At 41.6% G+C, this 16,681-nt stretch overlaps 1 protein-coding gene across 1 annotated transcript; it reads right to left on the reverse strand.

Annotated features, from left to right (window-relative positions):
• Nucleotides 1–372: 372 nt before the first annotated feature.
• On the reverse strand, nucleotides 373–16,418 carry vimr2 (vimentin-related 2). The gene is made up of 10 exons (XM_054597550.1): nucleotides 16,309–16,418; nucleotides 15,765–15,912; nucleotides 15,470–15,628; nucleotides 15,147–15,266; nucleotides 12,190–12,285; nucleotides 9,978–10,109; nucleotides 7,879–8,010; nucleotides 4,380–4,490; nucleotides 4,016–4,140; nucleotides 373–505 (listed from the first exon to the last, which is right to left on the reverse strand). Exons 1-10 carry the CDS (start codon nucleotides 16,416–16,418, stop codon nucleotides 463–465), a joined length of 1,176 nt encoding a protein of 391 aa, XP_054453525.1. The 3' UTR covers nucleotides 373–462.
• Between the last annotated feature and the right edge of the window lie 263 nt (nucleotides 16,419–16,681).

Here is a 16,681-nt window from a genome sequence, read left to right on the forward strand (position 1 = left end):
ATCAAAGGGGGAATGACTTCACGGAGCTGCACAGTTTAACTTGTGCGTGTGTCTGCATCTGTGTTTCTGTGTGTGTGGAATCTTTCAACAAAGAGGGAACAAACCATTTAAGAATCGTATCAGTGAGCGGGTAAAGATAAAACCCACTTAAGGAAATATCCCTGCCAGACACTGAATGGATACACACTCATCGCACAGCCCCCATCCTCCCACCTCTTTCAGACAGCTCCATCTTTCTTGGGAGTCTCGGGGTCATCTGCCAGCGACCTGTTATCAATGGCCCGGCTTAGACCTCCAGACGGCATTAATCTGTCATGATAAGTTCTGCTTAAATTGCTGCATTGGTACCTTAAGCTTCATCCTAGTGCTGGTTTAGGTGTGCTTTTCCTTGTTTCTCTTTGGTTTTCTAATCCATGTGAGGGGGAGCATCCCGCCTACCAGACTGACTCTCCAGCCCTTAAGTCACAGGTTGCACAGCCTCTCCTCCTCTTCCTCCACCAGACTCCTGAAATGAATGAACCAGAGAACACACATAAACATATAAAGTACAGGTAGACATTAAGTTGCAATTTATTGAGCTTCAACTTTCTTCTTGGCTTTGGAAAGAGCACTTGACAAAAGTTTCTCACCCTAAAGTTTCTCTACACAGGATTTAAGAGCATATCTATTGGCTCCACTCGGCTCTCAACACGGCGGCTAATGAGCCGGTGGCTAACAGCAAAAGGTTCTAAAAGCACAAAAGTGGCAAATAGCGTCAACAGTGCTGAGCAATTCATCTCTAGTCCATTTAGTAGCTATTCTTGAGCCTACGATCATAAACCTTGAACATGGAACTTGAGGGGAGATTGTTTAGTCAAGTGCTGCTTCCAACAACAATGAACTTTAAAATCAACTTTTAAGAAAGATCGTCCTTAAAACGTTTAGAAAAAATAAACATGAGAATTGGCAAACTCCATTTGCTGATGAAGACCATGTGGTTTGATCGAAAGTTTCAGAACAACCACTTAATTGACCTCGCAATGATACCGTTTGGTCAACGCGAATAATGCTCCAATCCAGCACACTTCCAAAACGTAGTTGACATTATCATAAATACGTATTTCATGATATATTAGTAAATTGATGTTTCATATTTATATCTAAACTTGCAATAACTGATATTTTTTAACCCAATAACAAGCTGTAAACACAACATTGACAAGTCAACATCTTATAAAGTTGATATGATGTTCTAGTTAGCAAACAGTTGGTTATTTACGAATCCTGCAGACATGGAGCAACTTTATCATTCATTTGATGTCATGTTTGTGTCTACCTGATGAATGTAAATCCAATATTCAATCTTTTTTTTAACTCTGTTTTTGGTCTCCACCAACTCTTGAGAAAGTTTCTGTCTCTTCAGCTGCTAAATGCTTCACTGTGTTCACAAGCTAGTCTCTAACTGTGTCTGTCTGCTGTTTGATGCTGGGAATGTAACATATAGCGGGTTTTAGAAGCCATTCACTGAAAACAGCTGGCTGCTGCATCTGGAAACGCTGGTGATGAGAGAGATGAGAACCACAGCAGTAAAGTTGCGAGCCAAAAAACCAAAACAATGAACTGAAAGATGCTTTTTAGCTCATTAGTGCTGAGGGGAGTCATTCAATTCATTGTTAATATAAAGATGTGAATTAAAGCAGCTGTAGGACCTGCAGTACAGTCATCCACTGCACTTAACTAAAAAGGATATTGTCCCTGGTTGAGCCTCTTGTTGCTGAGTCATTCAGCAGAGTGAGCGAACCACAATGAACAGCAGAATGAATTACAGTGTAATATGGTTCACATTAACAGTGAGCAAAAGCAGTGAGCATCTGCCTCAAATGCTCTGAGATGCTTTCACAGGCGATAATCCACCCGGTAATGGCAGCCCGGGGTCATTAGGGTCTGTTGTGCAGACAGTTTGCCACAGCACGGAGAGAATAAACAACCGCCATTTTCATTTCTTATTCATGGTTTTAATCACGGATGACAAAACATCCAGTAAATTTAAGAAAAAAATTGTTGTTTACTGTGTGCCTTTCTTGTGCCTTAAATGTCTTTGAGACTCTCTGTTGGGTAACGAGAGAGAATTAAAACTGTGGCGAATTTGGAAATTTCTGTGAAGAGACGGCTGACATTAACAGGCTGGCGTGGAGGAGAGCTGGCTGTGGCCCAGCACACAGCGCTGTAATGTGAGGCCCTCTTTGCCCATTCTAATGAGGCACTGTGAGGTTCTGAGCTCAGGTCTGCAGCAGGGCCCCCTGGGGGTCAGATGCAGTCGGGTCGGCGATGGAGGGACCAGGAGGAAGTCTGTAGCAGCAGGATGAGGTGGTGGTTAAAGTGCGTCAGTCCGCATACCAGGATGGCACATGATTAAACAACCTCAGTGGAATGAGGGAATTTCATGAAACGTCTTCAAGGTCACGTACAGGAAACTGCATCATATTCAGGAGCCGTTTCCTGTGTCCCCAGATGTCCTGTGATGTCATCTCTTTGTTTGCAATAATATCTTAAAACGGACACGGTGGATGTCCAGGTGAAGTTGTATGAGATGCTTTGACAATATTGGACTTAAACACAGGATCTTGTGGAAATACTCCTTTGCAATATTCAAGGTTACACTTCTTGTTGAAAAAACATAATTTCCAAGTGTTTTCTTGAATGATTCACTATTTCCTCATACAGCATGTAACGAATGTCAAACAGACTATCAAGTTAATTTAAATCTAATGAAATCATCCAAGGGTTATTGTGTGCTCTGCCCCTCACAGTTCATTCTCCTCGACAGGTTTAAATAATGCGTGGCACCGCAGGGGACGTCTGTTTTCATTTGACCCCCTACCGCAGTGACGGGGATCTACAATGCATGTCAGGGAAGGCTCAGCCGCTTCGGATTTTAATTGCAATCAGAAACTTTAGCAGTTGACTTTATGACACCTTTAACGGGAGAACTAATCAGTGAAACCACCTGGTGCAGTGTTTTTGTTGGAACGAACACCGCCATGTTCGCCAGCAGACACGGCGGTCCATCTCTGACCCAGAGTGCTGGTTCACAGTTGTCCTGTTGACTGAAAGACCGCTGACAGTTGGACCTCACTGTTTTAAAGTCACCTTATCTTCTCTGGTATAATTTTACGGTGCCTTACGCCATACAGCAAATTGAAGTGTCTCATTTAGAAATAACGACCTGCAGCTATTTCTTAAAGGGGAATAAGAGCGAAATATAGATAGATAGATAGATACATGACAGCTCAGAGAATTGCATCAGCACTAATATTATGGCTGTTATAACCTATTTAAATTAAAAGTTAAATGTAATTATTGCTGTAAGTCAACCCTAGGTGAAAAGATCAATTATATCTTATTAAGACTGAAAACTGCTACCAAATCACAACTTTAATGCATGTGTCATTGAAAACATTTAACGTGTTGAATACTTTGATAACTGAGACCAAATAAATTAATTGAAGCTGAGTCACCAGGCTATCATATTCTTTTCATTTCCTCTCATCAGTCAAACTATATACATTTAGGCCGAGTTAACAGGCTCTTGTTTTTTCCCTCTCATCAGTAAAACAAACAGAAAAACAAACGCTAGCTTTTCATACTAGATTCGCTTGGCCACATTCAGACTCCCTCATGTGGCCAAAAGTGATACTGCAGATAGAAATGTTAAATATAAGACGATGGAAGAAATACTGATAATTTATTTGGCGACTGTAATAAAATCTCCTGTGATAGTTAATGTTCAGATTGGTCTTTCATATTATGCAGGTGTATTAATGATGACTAGCAACTGCATTACTAGATGCTAACAGGGATCCTTTAAACAAAAATTCTGTTCAGTCAGTTCCAAGTAAGTTTTTATGTTTGCAAGCTATCCTGACCCTCAGTGTTGTCTTGATTTGTGAAGCCCAGATCATCATTATTATTATTATTCAGAGTAGTTTTGCATACATAAAAAAAACCTTATTGATCAGATGTATTACTGTCTGACCTGTAGGCAGTTATTTCCATGTCTCTGGCCATCTTCTCACTGAGCAGCTCCTTGTAGTCTTCACACTGCTCCTTCATCTGCTCTTGGAAGTCGGCCTCTTGGTGCCGCATTTCATCTATAGTACACTGAGTACACTGTAGTCACACACACACACACACACACACACACACACACACACACACACACACACACACACACACACACACACACACACACACACACACACACACACACACACACACACACACACACACACACACACACACACACACACACATTGTGGGATTAGAGGGTGGGATTAAAAGGACCAAACCACTGGTCCTTTAAAGCCTATGATTAATCGTTAATCAGTTCACTCTCAGACCTCCAACTCAGCAATCTCGTCCATGTATGCAGCCGTCTTCATCTCAACCTCGTCCTCCAGCTCCTCGTTACACTGCTCAAGCTCAGCAAGCTCCTTTTGTAGCTCTGAAATCTACAGAAACACAGACGAAATACAGCAGAGGTTATCCATTCAAATATACCCCAAGCAATGATGAACTTAAGGTATCTTGTTTGTAATAATGTGATGATGTTCCCTTCATGGCCACTGTTGTGTTTCCGGCCACCTAGCAGCAAGCAAATCCCATATTTACTCTTCCTCAGCTTGTCTCGCCACAAATCACATCTGAATTTTTTGCTGCTAGATATTTGACTTTTTTCACCAAGTAGCCGCTAACTCTGTCTGCCATTTGATGCTGAGCAGGCATTCATTTTATTAGAGCTTTTTAAACAAGCTAGCAGTGTGACTCTTTTGATACCATGTCCATCAGTCATTCAGTCCATCACTTTGTTTTGGACTGTAACATCTCATCAACTATTGAATGAATTGCCATGACATTTTGGGCAGAATTTCTTTTTTTCCCCAGACGACGTATCCTACTGACTTTGATCCAGTGCTAAGGTTGACATTTGTGGTTTAAAGGTGATATATCTCAATAAATATTGGATGAATGCCATTAAATTTGGCACATTAAGTTTAAACTAAACTAAAATTACTTTGGTGTACCCCTGACTCTAGTGCTGTCAAAGTAAGAATCAACATATGCTTTGATTTATGACCAAATACCTACCAAACTAGTAAACATTCCTCCTTGAAATCAGCCCGTTAAATTTGTCATGTGAGCATGTTGACGTTAGAATTTAGTTTAAAGTTCTTGTAGATTCCAGGTCTTGACAGTAGCTGGAAACGGGAATGATGAAGGCAGAGTGCGTAGGTCGTAAAACCCAAAACAATAAGCCAAAAGAGAGATGGAATAATTACCACAAATAATCACATTAAAAATGGATAGAAATTGAGCTGTACCGAACCAGTATGGGGTGTGGGATTTTGTGTCATCTAGTGGTGAGGCTGCAAATTGCAACTAACTGAATCCCCTTTGCTCATCCCTCCTGACCCAAGACTGTTGGAGAACCTATGGTTGCCTTCAGAAAAAATACCCCAAAAGCCCTCTCTAGAGCCAGTGTTTGGTTTGTCGGTTCTGGTCTAGTTTAGAAACATGTTGGTGCAACATGGCTGACTCCGTGGGAGAGGACCTGCTCCACTTGTAGATATGAAGGGTTTATTCTAAGCTAATGTAAACGATTATTAGATTCAGGTAATTATACACTAATGAAAACATAGTAAGAATACTATGTATATGTCCTAAACTCTGGTCCTTTACGTATGCCAATCAAACCAACCACCACCGATTAAACCAGTTCCTTTACTTCTACAACAAACTAAAGCAACTCTCAGTGTCTGAAGCTGTGGTGTCCTGCCGTGAGTAATTACAGCAATCACAGAAGTTCAACAATTAGCTGTCACAGCCAGATGGGGATCCATGCGGTCGCGCCCGTCTTTCAGCGAGATCATGTGAGCAGAAGAAGACCTGATGACGACTCCCAAACATGGCCGAGTGACTTACTCCCACACTCCGCCGTTCTCCCTGGCATGATAAGTGAGGTCTGGGCCGTATGCGTAAGAGAGTAGTGGCGTACGACCCCATCAGTGCCTGCTCTATTATATACATTTTTGCGTCAGGGCTGATTTCGCTGCAATCTGTTTGTTTGGCCATGTTGTGTCTCAGTGAGAAACCAGACCCGAGGCATCCATCACAGGCGAGAGAGGAAACAGAGCAGATCAGGCCGTGCTGTTCATCCGTCAGGCTGGATTGAGCAGAACTGAGAACTGTGCTGCATATTAGAGAAAAAGTAGATGATGTCGGGAGGGTTCTGCTGTGGTTACAGAGGCTGACTGTTTATTTAAAGAGCTGGAGGTAGAGCTGCTGCCACAGTAATGAGAACCAAACCACCATGTTTGTTACAGATGTGGTCAGGTGTCAGCTGTGGTCGGACCACTGATGGATGTTATGGAGGCTAATGTGAAGGAAGAGGAGGGAGTTTCTGGAGTCACCTGCTGATTTCACTCCTGTTCCGTCTCTTTATTGATGCCTCACTTTGTTATTTCATTCAAAGCTCCCTTGCTTTCATTTTTTTTATGCTGGTTGGATGAGAAATTTCCGATGAAAGTTTATTTTCTCTCCTCCATTTGCAGAGTCAGTGTGTGTGTGTGTGTGTGTGTGTGTGTGTGTCAAGTTTTAAGACGTTTATGACGCTGCAGGCGCTCTGAAAGACTGTACTTAATAACTGAGGACATGGAGGGCAATAAATCCTGTCTGAGCTGAAGCCGAGCCCTTCACATCTCCTGCTGAAAAGTGTCCGCAGAGTAAACACTCTGGTCAGCAGGATCTCCCACACTGTTGCTGTGCTGTCACTCAGCTGCTCTCTACTCCCTACGCCTGCTGTGGGAAACCATTCATTTTCACCATTATGACTGATTTAGGAGCTGATGTCCGAGGCAGAGCGAGTTGAGGGTTGTAAGACTCCACTTTTGTGAGTGAAGAGGTGGGAAATGTGTTATGGGAAAATATGAATCAGAAGGAAGTAACTGAAGGATTTAAATGATGTGTAAATGTGAGACTTAAAGGGTCAGTTAATCCCCCCAAAATATATATTTTTGGATGCCTTACTTGGCAGAAGAGTTAACCAGCATGCAGACAGTTTTGTTTTTATTTGAAGAGGTTTATAAGTATCAGTTCCGGAGATTTATACTTAAAACTACATTGTCCCCATTACTTTGGATAATCTTAGAACACAATCATTTCTTAAAGCAACAGTTTAATGGTCTTGGGAAATATGCTTATTCTTACTCAGAGTTAGAGAAGAAAATTGATACCACTCTCATGTCTGTGTGGTAAATATGAATCGCAGCCGGTTTACCCAGTTTAGCATAAAAACTGCTAACATGGCAACCTCACGGTAACAACTTAACTTCAGAAAGTGACTGCAACACCCAAGACAAAGTCCGGCACATAACCCCTTGTAAATTTAGAACTGGTCGTTTGTAAACTTAGATTTTTTTGGTACAGATTAGACTAATGACATATCATTTGTTATTTAGTGATCTTTGGAGATGATTTTGTTACTTTGGACGGAGCTATGCTAGCAGTTTAACCGTTCCCAATCTTCCTGATGAGCTAATCAGCTGCTTGCTGTAGCTTCATATCTGGTGTACAGACATGAGAGTGGGATCAACATTCTTATCTAACTCTCTGCAAGGAAGTCAGTAAGAGTATTCAGTATCAGCTGGCTAAGTGCAAATGTTTCCACAACATGTGGTTGAGATTTGTGAGGTGCACGCCGCAGAAATGTCTCATCTAGAAAACTTTGGCAAATAAATCCAAATCTCATATAAGCCTAAATATAGAGCACTATTTTGTGTGATTTGAGTTAACTAAAAGAAGTGATGAAAAAAGTGAGTGGGCAGCATTGAGTCCACTCACCAGCATCTTCAGCTCATTGGTGTCCTTTATCTTTGACACGTCTTTGACTGTTGACCGTCCAGCTCCTCCCTCTTCCAGTTGTTTTCCATCACCACGGAGACTCACAGCAGAGGAGGCTGCACCACACTCGTACTGCAAAGACAGGAAAGTTATGACCTTTCAGTTTGAGTCTGCAAAATGCACAGGACCATGGAGGATGGTGCTTTCTTTAGGGCAGTTAAGTGCACTCTGACAGGGGCAGCAAAGAGCAATCAGAGCCTCTCATGTCGACTGATGGGTGAACCTCTCCTCGTGTCCACCACACTTCTGATTAGATGGAACAAAATGCAGCAGAAACGAGCAACATGAGTGTGCACAGGTGTGTGGGAGTCAGCCAGCAATCACCATTACTGTTCAAACCCAATAGCAATCATTTTTAGCATTGAGACAATTGCGTCTCGTAATTGAGGGCAGGCACAGACAGGACGGTGTCCAGCTGGAGAGAGAAGAAACTGAGTGGGAGGGAGAGAGAGGGAATAGACAGGGTTTAGGGGAACAAAAAGTACACCTACACATCTAGACAGACTTACAAATATAAAAATACACCTGATACCCTTCAGCCATGCTTCTAAATTAAGGACTTTCACACACAAACACACACACAGAAGCGTCCACTCCAGTACTGCTGGGGAGCCTGGGAAGGCGGCCAGCAGTCTGATTACAGCCATGACCTCTGAACCGGGCAGACATCCTCGACCCAGAGGGGGTCAGACCCACCGGAGCTATAGTCTGACCCCAATGCAGCACGCCTTTGCTTGCACTACACACACACACATACACATATAGGTAGACAAAGGCATTCTGTTCGGGTCCAGTCGTGCACCTCTGATTCTCAAGTTCTTCCCTCGTGTTGTGTTAAGAGGGAAAGAAAACAAATGGGAGTATCGTTGTGTGATTTGTGAAAGTTGAGATTTACATTCTGGACATGAGGGAGGAAGAAGAGACCAGTAGTCAATAGGAGGATGAGGACGGCAGCCAGTGGAGGAGGAAGTACTCAGATCCTTTTACTCAAATGAAAGTATCAATGTAACAGTAAAAGTAAAAACAAGTAAAAGTTCAAAATCCTATTGAAGTAAAACTACATAAATATTACAAACAAAATGCACTTTAAATATCAAATTTAAAAGTACTTGTTCTGCAGAAACATGTCCCCTGTCACTGATATACATACTATCTTATAAGAGGTTATGAAAACTGATGCATGAATGTGAAAGTGCCATATTACTGTTGTAGACGGTAAAGGTTTAGCTGGCGTTTCTTCACATACAGTTAAGTAGTTTAGTCCTGTGGTTGACAGACTTAGGGGTCAGCCCCCTCCAAAGGGTCAAAAGATAAATCTGAGGGGTTGTGAGATAATTAATGGTAGAGAAAAGAAGTAAAAACGAAGTTCCGCAACACATTCAATATAAAGTTTTTGGTCATTTTGTGAAATATTGAATCATCAACAGTTATGCTACATTGGAGGAGGTAAGAGGGTTTTCTCTCTTCCAACAATTCATAAAGTGAGTTCCCATCCATCAGTTTAAAATGTGTATTTTCAATTTTGCACATTTAAAAAACTAACTAACTTGGAAACACTGTAATTTTCTGCTGATTTCGTGGAAAAATGTTGCTATAAATTTGAGCTACATATGGATGGAGATCTGACTATAGACCGTTAGCGGTCAGAAGTAACAAAGGTTTGGAAACACTGGTTTAATCGTTCAGTGTATTTTACAAATTCATCTTTTTTTTTTTTTATTTAATCTTAATCTGAAAAGTAACAAGTATCTATAGCTGTAAAATAACATATTACTAACATTCTTCCCTCTGAAGTAGTGGAGTAGTACTTTTAAAATGTCCTTAAGTACAGTACTTCAGTACCTGTACTTAGTGGGTTTCCACCTCTGGTGAGTTTGAGGTTTGAGTCCATTCATGTGTAATTTAGTGTCTCTCAATGAGAACTAAAGCCTTGTTGTGAATCTACTGTGGTATAGAGACATGCTACTGTAAAGTATTTGGCACAGAAAGTCTTTCACTTCATGACATGTTTGTGTGTTTTACGTTACAGTGTGTTGTACCTGAAGGCTCTCGGCTAGCTGGCAGTAGTACTCCTTCACATCCAGGGCCGGAGTGATGTCAGGGCTGCCAAATGTAATAGCTGCCATCGCTCCTGTAGTCCCGTCAGCTGGCTGCAGCAGACTCTCCACTGCCTGCTCAAACAAACACGCAGTGGTGAAGAACATTCACATCCTTTACTCAGTGGTGAAGTATGTAACTGAGTACATTTATTCAACTGATGAACTCTTGAATTTTTAGGTAACTGTACTTTACTTGAGTATTTCCATTGTATGCTACTTTATACTTCTACCCCGCAAGATTTCAGAGGGAAATATTGCACTTTCTATTCCTCTACATATATTTGACAGCTCTACTTGAGATTTTGCAAAAAAAGCAGTTTATAAAATATTAATGATCCAGCTGCAAAATAGGACTGAAATGGGTATAAATTTGCTCCACCTCAACTAGCTACTTTATTAAAATGCTGATTATAAAAAATGAATAAGGGCCATGAAAACGTTTACTTTACATACTTTGAGTACATTTTCCTGATAATATTTAATAATATTTTGAATGCAGGACTTTTACTTGTAGTGTTTTTTTACAGAGTGGTATTGATACTTTTACTGTTAATTATTTGAAAAGGTTACTTAAGGTAAAGTATGTAAGCATTATCTGTAAAGTGAACTTGATGTGTTGAAGGTAAAAGGAATTGTTATGCAGACAAATGGTCCTTGTGAGTGTCAAACAAATATATACTGTATTATTAGATTACTATTACTAATGCATAAATTATAAGTAGCATTTTAATGTCTGAGTTGGTTGAGGCAGAAGTAATTTGATCTATTTAATATACTGTTGATATATGCATTACATTTTATTAGCATATCATCCGTTTTTAATCTTAATTTGTAATGTAACTAGTAACTAAAGCTGTTAAATACATGTAGTGAAGTAAAAAGTACAATATTTGAAGCATGAAATGGAAGTACTGTGGTACTTCCATTAAGTGCTAAAATACAGTATTTGCATAAATGTACATAGTTACAATCCACCTCTTCAAATACAAACACATGCAGTACATTTTGGTGTATTTAGATACACGTCAAACACCTAATACTTGTCTTCAGCTTCAAATATGTTGCCCCTTGAGTAAAAAGAAAACCCACATCCATTACAGAGAAAAATGAACTGCTGCAGAGCTGCAGTGGCAGCCTCAACATTTTTATCCTTTCCCCTTCCACCTAAATAACGACATGGCTGCCGATTTGTCGGGGGAATACGGGGTATCTGAAAGTGCTGATGATAACAACAGTTAATGAAACAAAAGGGAACTTCTGTTTTCATTTGGTATTCAGCTGCATTTCCCCAGACTGTGAGTTATCGAGCGTGTCCCAGAGGGAGTGTGTTAAACGCCGGGCGGCCCAGCTCTGCAGAGAAAAACACAGTGTGATGGAGTTGGTCCTGCTTCAGCTGACTCTCTCCCTCTCCCTCTCTCTCTCTGCCTACAGCCTTGAGATCTGATACTGGGGCGCGTCTGTCATCTCCTGGTGAGGTGGAGTATATTGTAAGAAGGTGGAGAGAGCAGGGTGTGTGTGGATGTGATATAGGTAATGATGTGAATTGGATATAGTTGCAAACGTATCTTACAGCAATAGTTTGACATTATGCGTTGGGTGCGTGTTCGCTTTTTCATGTCAAGAGTTACATGAGAAGACGTCACTAAATATGTAGATGTTTAGACAGAGAGTGATTGTTCATTTGCCCAAAACAGCCAATATACAGACTGTACTGATGTAAGCTGCACACTAGTGAGCCTATTCTGTGTCTGTGTGTGTTTGTGTGTTCAGCTCAGCCTGAATGATCTCAGAACCCACACATTTTTTTTCTGTCATTTCCTTGCAGTCTTTCTCCCCTTTCCTCGAGTCTCTGTTTATGATTATGGATACTTGGACATTTTTTAAACAAGGGTCTAATTTTAACTGGTTGCACAATACACTCAATTACATCATTTGTGTATTAATACTCTCTCCATATGTAAATGTTGATAGGGCTGTTTTTGGCTCTTCATCAAGGTGAGTGGGGTCATCACAGCTGTGTTTGTCACCACAGGCCTTGGCGTTTCTCCATCATTCCTTTCCGACCTAAATGCTCCATTTTGAGTCATTTTCACGGCTATTAAACAGTTCCTGTTTCATCACAGTGCAGCTATATATCCTCTCTCCCGCTCACCGTAGTGTGCTGGGCCTCCATGTTGGCCAGCTGCTCCTCGTAGATAGCCACTTGCTCCCTCAGCGCCAAACACTCTGCTGTCACAGCATCGACTTCCTGCAAAGAAAATCAAATCAAAAGGGAACATGGCTGCAGGTAAGGAAGTTCAACTTCACTTCTGGAGGAGGAACACTGCCATTTGTGCAGTAAATCACACCACAGGTTGGAGAAAAATAGAAAAAAAAAAAGCTTTGTTCCAGCCCCAAACAACCATTTACAGAACCATCAGCACATCCACCTGTTTCACTGAACAGCAAGTAGACACCGCAATGCAGAGGAAGAGGGAGGAGGAGGAGGAGGAGGAGGAAGATCAGAAGGAGGCTAACTAGACGCAAAAGCACTGTCCACCAATCTATCTGCTGGCAGGGGTTCTCAGCTCATCTATTCTTTTTAAAGAACCAGATTAATTTGTGTTGGATGCAATTACTGTGGGTGCCAGCATTCATATTTGGACTCATGCAGAGAGAGCTTGGTGGTGAAGTTGCGGAGCCTCGCTGGGAGGGTGACAGGGTCCATGATGGAGAGCAGTAAGTAAAAGTAGTCTGGTCCTGCAGCTGCCTGCGTTCAGCCGCTGGGGACAACTTGTTGTGAATCACATTCGGTACAACTTTAGCATCAGCAGCACTCGTTGTCTTATTTAGCAGAACAAGCTGTAAACACAACACTGACATAATAACACCTTATCAAGTCCATTGAGCAGACACTTTGGAACGGTTGCCTATTTTTAGCATCCAGGATAGCAACATTAGCATTAATCTATAGTTGTGTTCTGTCTGCTCTATATTGGTCTCCACCAACTCCTCAAGAAAATATCTGGCTCTTTAGCAGCTTAATGCTCCACCCTCCTCACCAGCTAGCTGACAGTGTCAGTCAGCTGTTTGGTGCTAAGCAGGTAGTGTGAAGTGGATAGATTTATTAGAGATATTTTGCTGAAAATGATGCAGAGTGAACCAGAATATTAAAGCTGCAGGCTGTAAAAACAATAACAATGACTCTCTATACTGCAACTTTAAATATTTGACAATGCAAAAAATCCCATTAAAAGTCACAAAATTGATGTAACTCAGGCACAATATTGTTTGTTTGTGTTGAAAACATCAAAACGTCTTACTGTGCTCAATATAGAGCACAGTAAGAAGATCATAGAAAAAAAACAAAAAACTTTTAAGGGCCTTAAAGTTTCATTAATATTTAAAAAGCCAGTGTTTGTACTATTTTCCCCCTAATGAGGACCCTCTGAGGTGCAAATCGGTAGGCGTTTTAACAGACATGCCTGACTAAATGAAGGTTTTTATTTCACCTCTCTCCTTGTTCTGCCTCAGTGTGTAAAGAACATTTTCTTTTGTTGTGTCAATTTTTTGTTCCCAGCACAACTTATGAAACAGACTGATTATAATTGATTAGTAATTGTATTTTAATTCTGGTGAATGTTGTAAGCTCATTTCACTTGCACCTGCACTTTGCTGCAGCCAACTAGGTCTAGCGATGCGAGACATGATGAGGGAAGAAAAGAAAAAAAAAAGAAAAAAGAAGAGTATAATGAGGGGAAATTTGTGGGTTTTGCAAAAGGAGGAGAACTGGCAGGATAGATCTAGTATCTGCATCTAGCTGTGAGTTGAGCTGGGTTTTGTTCACTCCTCTGCTCTGCATCTCTGCTCTTCCTCTACCTCCCTGTCGATTTCCCACCAAAGTCTTGTCGCCCTGCAGCTGCTTCCAATTCAGAACCAGAGAACGGAGCCAGCAGGAACATTACAGCACCATATTACAGCCTGCATTACATCTGTAAGGGAGAAATTAAAGCCTCCCTCGCATCTGGCCTGGCTGGGAGGAGATGGGCTCTGGCATGTGTGAGGGAGGGGGGTAAATGGAAAAGTTGGTGGCTCAGGTTGCAGTGGGCCACCAGCCCAGACTGTGTGGCTGCTGGTGATCAACACCCATTGGGTAAGCGCTACAGAGGAGCAGCTGTGCAGAGTTTTCAGCTGATTCACCAGGAGGCAGAGGGGAGGCGGAGCAGGGGGAGGCTTGACAACACTGCCATCTAGTGCTCGAGGTACATCATCACAACAAAGATCTGATCATTTATAGCAAAGTACAAGAACACAAGTTCTGCTCTCATTCTATTTCTATGGGTAGGACTGATTGCATTTTAGGAAATTTAGGATCCAGTGTTTTTTGCAGGTTGATCCACAATAGGGAATATCTCAGGGAACTAAGGCACTACATTTTTGGTGTGCCTCTTTTAACTAAACATACCTATTCTAAACATGACTATATAAAGGATTCAGCATAACTATAACCGAACCGTCTTCTCTTTTTCGAGGCCAGTTGCAACACTGCCCATATCGCTGGTGGGATCCATAATTGGATGGCAAACTAATTGATAACTGATAACCTGAAAAGTGTATCCAGGCCAAAAAAGACCCAACTATGATTTACAGCTACAGGGTTTAGTGTAACGTGAAAAACCCAAGAGCCTGTTTTTCACTTAAATATAAGCCACTACATCTGCAATTATAGATGTTAGTAATTAGTTAATATTGCTTGTTTGCATATCTCTGTAGCTAGTTTAATTTATAGAGCTGATTTCTTGGAATAACAAGGTATAAAAACAAACTAAATTGGACAAAGAACATGATCAAACTTCCCCTAAAAATGAGCCTCGAAGTTATTCTTTTAACTGTATGTTAATTGTTTATTTCTTGTCTGTACTAAAGTAATAAATAATTTGTTTAGAAGTGAAGATCCTGGTTTGCTTTCATTATTTAAGTACCTTCCTTCCTTATGCTGTGTATACTAAAGTACTTTTCATATATTTTGTAGGTGTAATCTATGTTTCTAAATCCTGGTTACAGCCTTGACTTCCACTAATTTGTCAGTTGCCTTCCAGGTACGGATGCTATTGTATTTACAACCGTTACCTCAGCAACATCTTGTCGTCCCTGCTGGAGGAGGATCCTCTGCTGTGCAGCCTTCTCGTATTCATTCATCAGACGTTCAAGCTCCTTCTGCAGCTCCTCGGTGTCACACAGAATCTCATCCTGAAGGGAGACGCAGTGACGACAGTGATGGATCTTGACAAGGTTAAAGATCAGTCCTGTTGTTTACAGTACAAACTGAAGTAAAACTGATGCGATGGAATGAGAAGTGCGATCGAGCGTCTATGAGAAAACCCAATTCAGGAATGTCACACACAGACAAACATGCAGCAGAGCAGACACACCCATCAGCAGCAGCACCCTACCCTCTCCCTGCGCAGTCTTTCCACCACTGCATCCAGACTGTAGTCAGGCTCGGCCACAGTGGAGGTGACGCTGGAGGAGGCCTGTCGACTGTTCAGCTTCTTCTCTAGTTCAACAATCTGACATTCAAGAGACTCATTCTCCTCCTCAAAACAATGGGCCTAAAAGGACACAGAACGATTAAACAGCTACATATAGTTTATAGATGTTCTGCTTCATTTACCCAGAACAAAGGAATGACACATACTAGAGGGAAAATACAGTGCTGATGTGTCATTGGGCGCAGTTTCTCCTCACCAGTTCAATAAGCCTGACCAGGCGGTCATTGAGGGCAGCTATGAAGGTGCGGTCCTTGACAAACCGGGTCAGACCCTCCTTGTTGAGTTCCTTGGCTGCTACAAAGTCTAACTCACAGTCACAGCCACACTTGTCAACGGCTGCACCCCTGAGAGGACGACACAAAGTACCAAAGACTAGACTGGATTTTGAAAGATCATTTGATTTACCTTCAGGGATAGTTGATGACTGTCACAAAATAAAATACTGTATACAGTAAAACATTCGTTTGCCATATTCAGAAGGAAACAAAAACAAAAAGTTTATCTACAGTCAAGCATCATTCTTTAAATGCTTCAGCGCATCACCCGTCACGGTGAATAAACAGACTATGATGTGATTATTCCCATGAGCACAAAGGCATTTGTTTCAGCTCAAAAAGATCTTAACTTCTACATATTTTGAAGTGGATCAACACTTCCGTCCAAAACATCTGAATATCTTAAAATTCGGTGACTGCAGCCCAAATTCTGAAGTCGCCCTCCACCCAGAGACCCACACTGACCTGACGGAGGCCCGGTACTGCCCTGCACACTGCATACTCAACCCTCCATTCCGACTCCAGCTATCATCCTCAAACAGCTTGCGGTAAGAAGACACTCGGAGCATGGCCATGGCTTCCGACTGGTCCAAACAGAGCTACAACACAACATGCAAATAGCGGCAGCAGGTCCAAGTTGGGGGTTTTATATTCACAGAGAATGAGAATGTAGCACTGAGCTGAAGGATCTCTCACCGGCCACGGAGTCAACTAAATATACCATAAACATCAGCCAGCAACGATCTCACATGTACCTGGAGAATGAGCCTGAAAAAAACATCGTTCAATTGTTGTTTTCCTTGTTGTTTATCAAAATAGCAATGATGTGAATAAAAAG

This window comes from Anoplopoma fimbria, chromosome 4 (assembly GCF_027596085.1).
Source record: "Anoplopoma fimbria isolate UVic2021 breed Golden Eagle Sablefish chromosome 4, Afim_UVic_2022, whole genome shotgun sequence".
NCBI lineage: Eukaryota > Metazoa > Chordata > Actinopteri > Perciformes > Anoplopomatidae > Anoplopoma > Anoplopoma fimbria.